Below are 15,097 nucleotides of genomic sequence, written 5' to 3' on the forward strand. Positions count from 1 at the left end.
TTATACCTTGCATATCCGCGTAAGGGGTTAGTGCCACCAGTGCACCTTACATGGTGCGCTGTAGTCTTTACTTAAGGGTCTTTGAAGCGTCCCTTCTGACCCTAGCTGGAACCTCTTTCATTATTTTACTGTACTTCCGTTCATATTCTCTTTCTTTATCGGACTTTCCACCCTCTCTAACAAAATTGTTTCAAGTGCAACTTTTACTGTCAATTTCTCTTTAAGCGCTGAATGACCTCATAGGTCCCAGCGCTTGGCCTTTGGCCTAAATTCTACACACTATTCTATATACCTTGCATAGGTCCATCACTAACTTCATACAACAGTATTCATTACTCTAGAGATGAAATAGTATATACTGGAGTACATGATGAAGACGATACAAAGACCTTGCAGAAATATTTTGTGAAGTCAAGGGAGATTATTCCACAGTGTTTCCAAAACCTGTCATTAGTTTTATGCAAAAGAAAACTATTGAGATGGCTATTGTCTACCCGTCCATTCTTTTTGTGTCCGCCCTCAGATCTTGAAAACTACTGAGGCTAGAGGGCTGCAAATTGTATGTTGATCATCCGCCCTCCAATCATCAAGCATAGCAAATTGCGGCCCTCTAGCCTCAGTAGTTTTTTTTTTATTTTATTTAAGGTTAAAATTAGCCATGGATCTTGCGTCTGGCCCGCCATAGGTGCCAACAACACGCCCACCACCGGGCCGTGGCTGAGAGTTTCGTGGACCGTAGCAGAGAGTTTAATACAGCATTATACGCTGTACAGAAAACTCGATTGCGCCGAAGAAACATTTTTTACTTGTTATTATTGTCTTCACATCAGCAGACCCCAAACTCACCTCAGGTTCGTCGCTCTCGCAGAAGCAGGAGATGTTCAAGTTGACAAATCTCTGTCCGTCTATATCCTTCCAGTCTGTTCTCAGTCGACAGTTCTTGACAGACCTCTGGCAGTAATTCAGGCTGTCTTCGGCTGTCGCTGTCATCCCGGAGAAGGACGAAACAGCTATCACAACAAACAGCAGCAGCCAGGCAGATCGTTTCGATGGCGGAAGCTGTGGATCAGAAGATAATGAGAGTTCAAGTATTAAGCTCTGGTTCTTTCGTAAGTAATTATAAGAGGTTATAATCACTGGGGAATCACGGAGATTTGAAGGATGCTGAAATGGGGAAGATGTATCAAAGAAAGAGCAATAAATGGGGGTGTATCGGATTATCATCTGTCGTGTAATTTGCACAGTTCTTGATTCATAATCTCATGCCCTTAACGACTGCTCTCTGATTTAGATAAAACCATAAACCCACTCTATATTAGTTATCCTCTACTTTATGGTCCGTAATTTATCAGTAATAATGTTATCCTTTTCTTCGTGGTCAGTATTGTATCGGTGATGATGTTATCTTTCGCTTCATGGCCAATATTGTATTAAGAAGAGAATAGTATAGCGTGGTATCTTTTTCTTCATGGTCTGTATCGCATCAAGAATAATGTTATCCTTTGCTTCATGGTCAGTATTGTATTAAGAATAGAATAATATCGCACGTTATCATTTCCTTCATAGTCAGTATTGTATGAAGAATAGAATAGTATTGCACGTTATCCTTTGCTTCAAGGCCAATATTGTATCAGTAATAGTGTTGTCCTTTGCTTCATGGTCAGTATTGTATTAAGAATAGAATAGTATCGCATGTTGTCTTTTGCTTCGTGGTCAGAGTTGTATCGATAATTTTATTCTTTGCTTCGTGGCCAGTATTGTATTAAGAATAGAATAGTATCGCATGATTTGCATTGCTTCATAGTCAGTATTGCATCAAGCATGGAATAGTATAATAAGTTATCCTTTGCTTCTCGGTCAGTATTGCATCAAGCATGAAATAATATAACAAGTTATCCTTTGCTTCATAGTCAATAACGTACCATGAGTAATGTTAACCTTTAAGTTATCCTTTGCTTCATAGTCAATAACGTACCATGAGTAATGTTAACCTTTAAGTTATCCTTTGCTTCATAGTTAATAACGTACCATGAATAATGTTAACCTTTGCTTCACGATCAATATATTATCAAGAATGGAATACTTTCACAGATTTAAGATAATTTAATGAAACCTTCCAAATACCGAGGTGCTTCCTATCATAGGGTTCTTTGTATAGTGGCGTAATGTGAATTTCGAGAAAAAGGTGCGTCATAGCTACAGGATGTCTTTTACCCAGTTTTACCTAGTTTTGAAGTAAAAGGACAAAGAAATCAACCGGAATCGTGGGTTTGATAGCACTGATTAAACAGTGAAGAAATGGATGCAGGGGATTCCCAAGGATTGCTAATCGTGAGCTTCCTGTCGCATTAAGCAACAATTTTTTGTTCTCTCTTTATGAATGGATAGTTTTAACCAGTGATGGAGAGCTGCAGTGAGGATTAGTGAACGTATAACGAGAGGTTTAAAATTTTTGACAAAACATTCATTGATGTCGACAATAAAGATTTCGTTTCCAGGATGAGGAGTTAGATTGTATCATCGGTACAACTTTACACACACACTTACACACATTTATATATAATTATTGGTTTGTTTGCTTGTGTGTTGTGCATGCGTGCGTGCATTTGCGCAATCTGTGCGTATGAGAGAGAGTGAAAAAGGGCTTTCAGCTTTAATTGTAAAATAATAAATATTCCGTTATTTATAAAAAAAAAAGTTATGATACAAAATGGACGTATTAAATTTGTTTTTTCCTATAAATACGAAAATCTCTTTTTTACGAAAATCTATTTTTTTGTAGTTCTTAAAAATTTGTTTTTAATTTTCGTGAGAAAAGTGTTCTGCGAGTCCTGTCATATCCTTTTATCTCCTCAAGAAGTCTTGGCCTCACCGAAGGAAAGGATCATGTATCCTCAGCATTGATTTACAGGAAAGACGACCACAGTGGTCAGTGAGCTTACTCGTCTGTATCCGTGCTGCTTCTCTAGAAAATGAGTGAGCTGCGAGAAATAAAAGGACTGTCTTTTAATGAAGTTTCCTCTGTTAGGTCGTCATTAGTCGTTGCTTTATTTTAGGCTTCTGACCAGTGTAGTACTCGTTATCACATGGTCGTCTTGTTCGTAGATCTCTAGTTAATTTGGTTATTTAAAAATTTTGTCGTCACTTTAAAAGCCTATTTTCCGAATGCTTTTGGTCGTAATTTTGTGCGTCAGGTACGTTTTGTCATTTTCACAAGTTATTTTGGTCGTCGCTTTCACGAGGTCGTCATTTTTTTTATTTACAAGGCGGTATTTGTCATGTTCACAAGCCATCAACAAGACTGGTCGTCATTTTCACAAGGTCATCATTGTTTACAAGGCCGTATTTATCTTTTTTACAAGCCACCAACAAGATTGGCCGTCATTTTCACAAATTTTTAAAAAAATTTTTACAAAGCGGTATTTGTAATGTTAACAAGCCAACACCAAGATTGGTCGTCATTTTCACAAGGTCGCCATTTTTACAAGGCCGTATTTGTCGTTTTCACAAGCCGCCAACAAGGTTGGTCATCATTTTCACAGTTTTTTTTTTTTTTTTACAAGTCGTATTTGTTATTTTTAGAAGCCACTAACAAGATCGGTCGTTCTTGTCACTAGGTCGCCACGTTCACAGAGCTTCCTCCAGCTGGGTCGCAGCTGTCAAGTTTAGGAGATCCGAAATAGAAAGTTAACATTTAATTTCCTTTTCCTTTTTCCTTCTGGATTTGGGAGGAATGAATTTCTGTTGCTCTGCTAACCTTCCGGTCTTCTTGTGACCCATTTCCGCTTGCACTGGACTTTTGAAGTTATTGCAAGTCTAGCAACGGTTGATACAAGGAAGAGCCCGTATAACCTTTCTTTGATCTACACTTATGACCGTATTAGAGTCCGTTTAAGCTCTTCTGACGGATTATAGGAAACAAAATATGACCTATAAATTAGGAAAACAAAAGCCCAAAATCCTGAGGCTCAGAAAACAAAAATAGTTTTAAAACTTATAGAAATCAAAAGATATCGGCCTCAAAGATATTTGATTTCAATTTCCAGTAAAGTAGAAGTTGATGTATTTACCTTCCAGTATTTGTAGTTAGATTTTTTTTTTTATCCCGAAAACCCGTAGGGGGGCGGGTATTGCCGTCAGTGCACCCCAAGCGGTGCACTGTAGGCATTACTTAAGGTTCTTTGCAGCGTGCCTTCGGCCCCTAGCTGCAACCCCTTTCATTCCTTAGAACTGTACCTCCGTTTATATTCTCTTTGCTCCATCTCAGTTAACACCATCTTCTAACAGTTGATTCATAGTGCAACTGCGAGGTTTTCCTCCTGTTACGCCTTTCATACCATTTTACCGTCAATTTACGTTTCAGCACTGAATGACCTCATAGGTCCCAGCGCTTGATATTTGGCGTAAATTTATGTATTTTGTTTATTCTGAATAAATTTTTATGCCTACTCTTAGTTCAGTACTGTGCTGTATACAGTAGTTTACTTGCTTTATATCACTTATGATAATTACCTCATTTTATACAACGTATTTCAACAGACGTTCAAGATTTGTCAGTGACAGTCATTTGTGCATTATGAAGTAACCTTTGAGTGACAACATCATTACATGAATAATCTTTCATCATAATTAGCAGTAAATGTTTTCAAGAAATGACTAATCTTCAAAAGTGAATACTTAGGGAAAGTAACTAACTTTTTTCCTTTTACTTTTTGCCTCCATGAAAATTTCCTTAAATGTGTAAGAATTCAACAGTAATAATTTTCTTATTCTTTTGACTTAGAGCTGTCATTTCTTTAGAGCTGTCATTTCTTTCGTTTTTATTGCATGACGATCATAGAGTTGGTTAAAGAATCATAGTTTTTTAAATATTCCGTGTTGGTTAAACATTCATAGTTCTAAAACAATCCGTGTTGATTAAAGAATCATAGAGTTTTGTAAACGATCCTTGTTGATTCAAGAATCGTAGAGTTTTTTAAACAATCCGTATTGACTAAAGAGTCATAGAGTTTTTTTTAAACAATCCGTGTTTATTAAAGAACCAGAGTATTTTAAACAATCCGTGTTGATTAAAGAATCATAAAGCTATTACAGGTTCCCTAATGAGGGGCTCTAGAAACTAGGAAGCTCCGGAAACGGGATGGTAGTTATCAGGGTTGTGTTCATAACGAAGACGAAACTCTCCCTTAAATAGACATGACCATCTATGGGAAAGAGATTCTGGATGACGTCGAGACCCATGACGGAATAAGTATCCTGTGACATTTAAGGAACTTTTTAAAAAAAATGCAAGAACGTATAACTTGAGTAAGAGAATTGTTATTTATTTTTTCAGTTCAATTTACTTTAGAACGTTTTTCCATCTCCTACAAGGGTAGTTCAGCAGGGAGTGATTAGATTGTTATTTTTGTTATTTGGTGAGCGATGCGTCATTTTGTCTCGTCATGTGATAATCGCGCCGGAAAACAGTGGTTAGAAGCATGTTTCAGGGATGTTTTCTAATCGGATTTAATTTAGCTAAATTCGCAACAACTTTCCTTCTCGACCTACGATTAAAACAAATGGGCTTCAGCATTAATGCATACTTAGAGCTTGTTTGCTACGTACGTGCTTAAGATTAACTTTAAATGCTAGATGACTAGAATCCAAAAGAATAACCTAATACTCTAAAACACGGATAAAATTCGGTAAAGCATGCAGATACGATGTGATGTTTGGTCGTTTCTGGTTGGAATAACTTTCTTCCTCTGCATGACATGAGATTATTATCCTTTTTCATTTATTCTCACACAAGTTTCTTTCCTAAAAAATCCCTTTCTTTTGCCTCAGGGTCGCGTAGAGTTAGTTCAAGGGATGTGTCATTTATTCAAGGAATCGGAATTCTTAGTTAATGAGGTCCCTAGAAGTTCATGCAACTGAAATCCGGGAGGGTGCAGCTTGCCTTGGAGGTTATTCTGATCGGAGAACTTGAAAATAAGAATATCTGATAATAAAAGAACTATTGCGTTAAATGTTTGGGAAAAAATCGTTCATAGGAAAGAACTTTGAACGAAACTGTAAGTAAAGAGTACCTTAAAAAAATTAAATAAAATACGTAATAGAAGGAACTTTAAGAAACACATGAATAAAAACGACAAGAAGAGTACTATTTTAACAAACAAATCTGCAGGGGTCGTTTGCAAAGGCATCCTTATGCCCTTAGGTCGTCAAAGTCACTGAAAAGTAAAAGGGGAGGTAAAAATTTGGGATTTAATAATATATTTTGTTTGGAGGGATAAATCTTGGTTTTGCATTGTAGGTGTACTTTAATGGTCATTTTAACAGCATTTTTTAGTTATTTTTATATTTTGGTGTCCATAATTTTCTGGCGTTTCATGGTAATGTTATTAATATTTTAAATTTTGATATGGAGATTAATTATCTAGACATTTGTTTTACCTGTCCGCCTCCATTCCTGAATGTGAAAACTCATCTCTCGTCTTAATGACCGAAGATTAATGTTAGCTGAACAGTCTTTTTAGATATAGGATTAAAATGATGTCACTTCAGTATGAAGCCTTTACCGCAAAGTAACCGCTCAACTCCTTTGTATGCGAGAGAGAGAGAGAGAGAGAGAGAGAGAGAGAGAGAGAGAGAGAGAGAGAGAGAGAGAGAGAGAGAGAGAGAGAGAGAGAGCGCTTCCATACCTACACGAAACATTCGGCATTCAGCGTTGTTTTTGTTTTTATACACATCCTTAAGTGTTGGTTATGATGATACAAACACATACACGTTTATATATATATATATATATATATATATATATATATATATATATATATATATATATATATATATATATATATATATATATATATATATATATATATGTGTGTGTGTGTGTGTGTATTTTTTTGGGCGAAAATTTGAGACATCCTAGGTAGCCAACATATCATTATATAATTATGCTACGTAAATAATTTTCTTGAAACAACTAATGTCGTATTTTAATTGAGACGATTATGTTCACTTTAATTTTCAGTGGTATATATTTTCACTTTCGTTTGCTGAGTGCTTGTTAAAACTGCGGAGTTACGAAACATCGTGAAATTTAAATCTTAAATAAACAGAGAATGACATCCTTTGCACTAAGAGAAGCTGCAAAGGAAATCGTCATTTCCTAGAGTCACTTGTTTATGTCATCCATGCTTCGAGAAATCGCCAGGTCTGCTATTGCCACGATATTATATATATATATATATATATATATATATATATATATATATATATATATATATATATATATATATATATATATATATATACATACAGTATAATATATATACTGATGTGTATATATATATATATATATATATATATATATATATATATATATATATATATATATATATATATATATGTATATATATATATGTATATATGTAATGTGTGTATATTTTTATTTTTTCATATTTTTCTTGTTCACACAGTGCAAATAAATGACGAAAACTGTTTCTGCAGGCACACCTACGTCGATCATGTCACCGTTAGAGTGAAGAACCAGTCCCTCCTTCCTCCTTCAAAATCACTTTGTATCGCTACGCAAATACAAGAACACGTATACCCATGATACAACAACATGCTAACAACCCTGAATCCTCTCCCGGGAATTGTGCATGACGTCTAGGCACGAATCATTACATCAGGGAAGTTGCCACGATGCGAGGATCGAATTCAACAAACACTCGAGTACTCACCATTGTTGGTCCTTCTGATGGATTCAGGAGACAGGCAGCTGAAATCCCTTGGTGTTTCACAGAGGAGGAGACACACCAGAGTGCGAGAGGTACGTAATGCGATGTGTTTTTTGGGCTGTGAGTAATATCCTTTCGGAGAGACTTTCCAACGGATACGGTCAGATCCCACGCCTCTTGGCTTTTTTTTTTTTTTGAATGTTAAATATCTTAGGTATACTTAAAAAGACACTGACCAAAAAAAAGTGTCACAAGGAAATTGTGTGTGTCCCTCATGAAAGCTTAACTTCTATCTTCGTTTGTGGGCTTATTTTAATGTGTTTATTATATTGGCAGTGAAAACACAAATCGCAAGTCCTGTTTTTTATTTCATATTTATTTGTAAATCTTTAGTAGAACGTTTAGATAAGTTTACAATATGCTACCCTGAAATTAAGATTGTGTTTGTGTTGAGAGAGAGAGAGAGAGAGAGAGAGAGAGAGAGGCCATAACCTTTCTTAGAACGTTTCTGGGGAACGGAATACCCACGTGCGGAAACCAGACACAACTGTTGCTAAATGCTGAATTTCATTAAAGAAATTGGATGATACGGTGATAACTATAAACTGAAAAATCATTAAAGAAACGCGAAATATTCTTGTCTGTTCAATAAGGGAAGGGAACCCTCACTGACGACTGCCTCGGGCCCTGGATCAAGAGGCAATGGCATCTCCCAGTTCCTGAAAACATCAGGTATATACTAGCGACCCCCTGAAAGATAACCTAATACAACGCTCGTTGTGGTCCAGTTGTCAAAAATCGTGGGGCAGGTGATGCAGTCAATAAGTTATATGATGATCAGTTTTGAAAATAATTTTTCTCCATTCCCACCTCCCCATTTATTATTATTGTTCATGTTATTTCCCTCTATACATTTTCTGCATCAAGGGAGGTCTGACGATAGAAGTAAGAAAAGGTTGTACAGATTGTCCTGGTTTCGTCCTTTGTATGCAAAGCAATTTCTTTGTTTTTTCACATCTTTTTATGGCTGTGGTGTTATCTAAGTCCCTTGTCTATATTGGTTCAGGTTTACCTCTCTAAAGAGGCTAGTGGCCATCAAATTAGATATCTACAATTTCTTTTTCCTTGGCTTATTCTTATTTCATTTTCAAGCAATGTCATGTAGAAGCCAACCACCTTCACCTCATATTACCCGAGAAGATATAAACTGGTCTCGATCTGTTTACAGTTGATGGCAGCTAGACCATCAAGCCAGCTTCAATAGTACTGTATTATATCTCCTTTTGCCATCACTCAGGACATCCTGCAGACCGAAATACGTCCGTGGTCTTTCTAATCCCTCATCTTTATGTAGTTTTAGTTTTCTGTAAAAGAAAACTGTTGTGCCGGTTTTGTCTGTCCGTACGCACTTTTTCTGCCCGCACTTTCTCTGTCCGCCCTCAGATCTTAAAAGCTACTGAGACTAGAGGACTGCAAATTGGTATGTTGATCATACACCCTCCAATCATCAAACATACCAAATTGCAGCCCTCTAGCCTCCTCAGTAGTTTTTATTTTATTTAAGGTTAAAATTAGATATAATCATTCTTCAGGCAACGATATAGGATGGGCCACCACCGGGTCGTGGTTAAAATTTCATGGGTCGCGGCTCATAGAGCATTACACCTAGACCACCAAAAGATAGATATGTTTTCGGTGGCCATGATTATTCGCTGTAGTGGCTGTACAGAAAACTCGATTGCACGGAAAAAACTTCGGCGCATTTTTTACTTGTTTTTGTCTTGGAAGTTGGCGGCGCATTTTTTACTTTTTTTTTTAAATTTCCTTTACAGTTGGAATTCATTGCCAGACATCATGCATGCAAATGATGTTGTGTTGACCTGTAAAACAAAATTCTTAATGCCCTTAAAAAAATACCCAAACTCGGATGTTTCATGTCTGGCAACCAGATTTATCATTTCTGATGCATATATCAGCTGTGATTTGTGTCTCATTCCACGTTCTTACCTTTAACAAATCAAATAAAAAGCCATTTATGCTCCATTTACCGTGGATTACCCCCTACTGTCACCATGACATACGACCGCCATCAGTCTGTGATGATCCCGGCAATTTGTAGAAAGATATAGATTTCTTGTTATCTCCATGCATTAGTTAGCATATGCAAAATGTCGAGATGAAGTATTCATGCAAGAACACCTCTAACCTTTCCCAAACATCATGTGAGGTCTTGTAACATATATAAGTTCATTTTAACATGGATTGTCACTTTACGATTCTGCTAAATATATTTAATTAGGACAAAGGAATGTAGAAGAGTTGTAGAATGTAGTGATGATGAATATTCCTGTCTTTAGGCCCTAAAGACAGGATAATGAAATACCCTAAAGTTTAGGGTATTTCATTATCACTTTTGTGAACATTATTGGTGTCTTACCCCTGAAGATTTTAACTATTTTGTTCACTAGCTGCTGGAAACGTTACTTACAATAAAGATACATATGTTATGAAACCCGGAAATGACTTGGTCTTAATTTTTTCAGGTCATATAAAAACTGCGTATAAGTAATATCTTTATTTACACGTTTGCTACATGACTAAGTAGTGATTACAGAAAGAAACAAGATTCTATACACAATAACCTTTAGCTTATTCAACAGAATTCATCCACAATATATTTCAGGTCTCTCAAACCCTAAAGATTACAACAGGAAAAGAAAATACTTGGTCACTATCCAAACATGAGTGAGTAGGTTCAACAAGAATAGATATATGACTAGCAGTCTGAGTACCTCATTTTTTACCCAATTATTTCTTTATATATAACTTTTGCGTATTCTTGGTATATCTTGCCATCAGGAAAGTAGTAACGCCTACTTCCTCTTTTATTATTTTGCTGTTGTTATTTTACATTGAAACTATATTTTTTTCTCCTGGGTTTTGTAATTGCAAGCACTCTACCGCGTTTGGCTTCGCTTCTGAAAGTCGTTGGTTGATACCGTTATCGGAATACTATACAAGACATATCTCTTAAGCTATATAACAAACTAGGGGCTACTTCTCATAATTTCCCATACAAAAATCTTTAAATTTGAAGTTTTCGAAAAAAACCTTTTTCTTGTGCATTTAAAAAAACTGAGTCCCAATATAAACAAAAATTAAACCATTCAGGCGCAGTAACATAAACCGAGGTCAGCCAATTTCATAAACTGTATTTCATTACAGAACTCTGCTACCCTGAAATGGAAAACTGCAGTATCTGCAAAATCTTCGAAATTGAGATATGCCACGTAATGGGCTCGTGAAACCCAAAGTACACAAGTTACTGCAGTTTCAGAATGATTGTTCAATGCTTTCCACGAGTATTTAGGGGTCCCATTTGCAGTATCTGCAAAATCAGTAGTAAGGCTAGGGAAAACTGCAGTATAAACCATTTTTCTCAGTTTTTCATTTGTGCAGATAATGCAGTCTTCCATTTTAGGGCAGTCTGGATGTCTTCGTAGTTGGCATCCAGATTTGGATGTTTCACAGTGTATCACACTGCCCTATTTCAGCAGTCCTTTTTTCCTTTAATGTAGTTCTGAATGAAGTCTTCATGGCAGTGTAAGTTCAAGAGATTGGACCTATACTGAGATCTGTCATTTTGAGAGTAGGGTTGGATAGTAATGTTTCATTTTGAAGGTTTATCCCCTTGTTTACATTAACTGCAGTTCATGTACTCTGTTTTACATGAAAAAGTTCCTGATTAAGTAGAAATAATAAGCCTATGACCACTCCGCTGTTGTGTCAAATTTCGCCTGCCATGTACTAATCAGCTTGTACAGTCACAGTATCATTTGCTTGCATTTTAGGTCTCGTATTACTTTACTTCTTGAAATGGAATGTGGATATGATAACTTGAACTCAGATGATGTTCATGTTTTTTACCAGTTACCTTCTTTGTCTTTTGTGTGAAAATACGCCTTAGTCTCGAGGTCTCTTTTGAAGTTTTACTAGAGGATAGTCTCTTTCGTGTTTTCTGGTATGGTAGGAGCAACGTTTTCTCGAAAAGCCAGCTGAAAACAGCACTTCAGTAATTTCATTTGCTTTCCAAACATTATTTACAAAACAGGAGCTTTCATTTATACACCAGAATTTCCTCAGACTAACAGAATCTTGACGAGGTTCCTCTCTAGGGATTTGACAAGCACTTTAAAGCTATTCTATGGCTCATATAAAAATAATTCTATTCAACTTTGAAACACCAGATAACATACATTTGTGTGAAGGAGAAGGGAATCTAGGAACCTGCTAAGAGGAAGGATGTCATAGGGAGAAAATATTCAGTAATTTCTTCTCAAAAGATTCTGAAGAAATGATTTGTACGATAAAACCAAAATGCAGCTTGCCTATTGGTTTGGCTTACTGTAACAAATATTTCCAACAGTTCTGTTTCTGTGGTTAAATCGTAGCACGATGTGTAACTTCATTCAGGGTGGAAAGGCTTTTGTAGTTCTTTACCTCATCTTAAAGAGAAACGGCGACTAGTGATATTCATGCGAGTTACCCCAATCTCTCGAAGTATCGGTGAAAAGGCCTCCCTGAAAGTAAATTAATAATAATAATAATAATAATAATAATAATAATAATAATAATAATAATAATAATAATAATAATAATAATATTGAAGGTGATAGTCGCATCAAGTGCATTGAATTTATAGTTTTCTCTGTCTTTGTGATCATTGATTTTTCAGTGATGATGAAAATACAACAACAACAATAATAATAATAATAATAATAATAATAATAATAATAATAATAATAATATTGAAGGTGATAGCTACATCAGCTGCATTCAATTTATATAGAGTTTTTTCTATATGACACTGCTTTTTCAGTGATCGGAAAGGTAGAGAAAACTCTTATATAAATTGAATGCAGCTGATGCAGCTGTCACCTTCAATACTATATGCTGAATAGAAGGTATTCTACTTACAATAATAATAATAATAATAATAATAATAGTAATAATAATAATAATAATCTTTGGATAGGACATAATTGCAACTGTGAAGTAAGTTTAATTTGCATAATCATCTTGGCATAATTACACAACTATTATAACTTGACAATATCTTGAACGATATTAATAAGGATACATAAAAGAAGTATGCCTTTATTGTTTTTATGGAAGCATAATTAGTTTTTCTTTGAACTGAAATAGTTGATCAACTAAACCTTTGAAAAAATCGGCCAAATTCTTGTTGTTGAAGATTAATTAAATATGTAACTTTTGCGTTTGTATAGATGTATTTAAATTTCATTTTTTTTTTATTCGTAACCTTTCTTGCAGCGTTTCTAAACTTTCTACCTGCTAAATTTTTCGTATTATAGCATTTTTATTCATTTCATTATTCATGCTGAGGTTTAATGTAGACGAAATTTTTTTTTTTTTTTTGTAGGTTGCATAATTTTGGCGTATTCCAGTTATCATAACTAGTTCCACAACAAAAAATAGTGTTACTGCAATTTTATTTTTTCCTACAAATAAGTTGGAAATAAATGTGTGATCGTGGAGTTCGTAGAACATACAGAATTCAATTGTTAGAGTGAGTAAACTGTTGTCTATTGATAAAGAGGTTTAATTGACTAAGTTTTATAATTTTTTAGATTTTCCTTCAGTTAACATATAGTAAGAAACTAGGAATGTGTATGGTTGTGATTACAGAATAAAAAAACCTTAACAGTCACTGACAGGCTACAAGGGATTCACTGTACAGTATTTTTCCACTCCTTGTTTCGAAGCTTGAGAGCAGAGCTAACTTTAGGTCTCCCCGTAGCGGGGGGCCGGTGTTAGTACTGTCAGTGCACCGAGTACTGAAGGTTCTTCGCAGTGTCGCGTCGGCCCCTAGCTGAAACCCCTTTCATTCCTATTACTGTACCTCCATTCATATTTTTCTTCGTCTTGCCATCCACCCTCTCCTAACAATTCTTTCATAGTGCAACTGCGAGGTTTTCCTCCTGTTACACCTTTCAAACCTTTTATTCTCAATTTCCCTTTCAGCGGTGTGTGACCTCGTAGGTACCAGCGTCCGGCCTTAGGCATAAACTCCATTCCAATGTCAAGGCTTACCTTAGGTCCGGTGGGACTTCACAGAGGTCATTTGATTCGAAGGTCCTGGCTTCCTCTGCTTCGTTGGCAACCTCGTCAACCAAGGCTTGGTGGTTGTTGCAGGATCTTAGCAAGCGTACTCTCTGGAGCTCGATCCTTAACTGCATCAGTTGTCGTGCTAACTGTTGGTCTTGCTGGCGCATGTCAATCTGTGGAGAAGAGCAGCATTTATTGCTTACTGCAAGGTTCTGATGAAGAACATTTATTGCTTACCGCAAGGTTCTGATGAAGATCATTTATTGCTTACTGCGAGTGACATTTATTGCTTCCTGCAAGGGTATGATGAAGAACATTTATTGCTTACTGTAAGGTTCTGATGAAGACCATTTATTGCTTACTGCAAGTGACATATTTATTGTTAACTGCAGGTGACATATTTATTGCTTAACTGTAAGGTTCTGATGAGTAACATTTATTGCTTACTGCAAGTGACATATTTATTGCTTCCTGGAAGGTTTCGATGAAGAGCATTTATTGCTTACTGCAAGTGACATAGTTATTGCTAACTACAAGGTTCTGAATATTAACATTTATTGCTTACTGCAGGTGGCATCTTTATTGCTTACTGTAAGGTCGTGAAGAATAACATTTATTGCTCATTACAAGTTTTTAGTCAGTAACAATATTGCCTACTGCAAGTTTCTGGCGAGTAACATTATTATTGCTTAGTGCAAGTTTCTGTGTAGTGACATTTATTGCTGACTGCAAAGGTCTGATGAATAACATTTATTGCAAGGTTATGACGCTTAACATTTTTGCTTACTACAAGTTTCTGACAATATCACCAGTTATTGCTTATAGAAAGGTTTAGATGTACAGGCAGGCAAACAACCTTTGCTTTCTCTTTATTTCCTTTTAATCTTTGTCAGAGTAACATTGAATATCTTTCAGTTCAACATTATATTGTCGAAGAAGCCCATCTTAAAGAAGGGGCTTTTTTTTGTAGCAACATATTTATGAATTGACATCAGCCATTCAGCTGTGGGGTTTATAATATAAAGTGTAAAACCTTAAGACTATATTAGCAAAGTAGGGCATGTATATAAAATTATTAACTGGCTATTGTAATTCTTCTGGGTAGTCATACTCTGCCTTAGAATGGACGAATGTATCAATTTGCCACCCCCAAGAACAAATGGATATGAATAAATTGTTTGTGACAAAACCTGCCATGCATTGACTTGAGAACAAATACTCCTTACATAAACAGA

At 35.8% G+C, this 15,097-nt stretch overlaps 2 protein-coding genes across 5 annotated transcripts in view; both read right to left on the reverse strand.

Moving 5' to 3' along the window:
* The window catches only part of LOC136848228 (uncharacterized), a 94,314-nt gene extending 86,454 nt beyond the window's left edge, over window positions 1-7,860 (reverse strand). Inside the window, exons 1-2 of the mRNA XM_067120580.1 lie at window positions 7,737-7,860; window positions 847-1,059 (exon numbers count right to left, since the gene is read on the reverse strand). Of these exons, the coding sequence (XP_066976681.1) occupies window positions 847-1,059; window positions 7,737-7,739 (216 nt within the window). The 5' untranslated portion in view covers window positions 7,740-7,860. The remainder of the gene's footprint in view (window positions 1-846; window positions 1,060-7,736) is intronic.
* A 2,433-nt stretch (window positions 7,861-10,293) lies between these two features.
* Window positions 10,294-15,097, reverse strand: part of LOC136848227 (serine-rich adhesin for platelets-like) — a 77,343-nt gene continuing 72,539 nt past the window's right edge. For all 4 annotated transcript variants that reach the window (XM_067120576.1, XM_067120579.1, XM_067120578.1 and 1 more), the window contains 2 exons: window positions 13,848-14,035; window positions 10,294-12,313 (listed from right to left, as the gene is read on the reverse strand). In XM_067120576.1, the coding sequence (XP_066976677.1) occupies window positions 12,235-12,313; window positions 13,848-14,035 (267 nt within the window). In that variant the 3' untranslated portion in view covers window positions 10,294-12,234. The remainder of the gene's footprint in view (window positions 12,314-13,847; window positions 14,036-15,097) is intronic.

The sequence above is a fragment of the Macrobrachium rosenbergii genome, chromosome 18 (genome assembly GCF_040412425.1).
Source record: "Macrobrachium rosenbergii isolate ZJJX-2024 chromosome 18, ASM4041242v1, whole genome shotgun sequence".
Lineage (NCBI taxonomy): Eukaryota > Metazoa > Arthropoda > Malacostraca > Decapoda > Palaemonidae > Macrobrachium > Macrobrachium rosenbergii.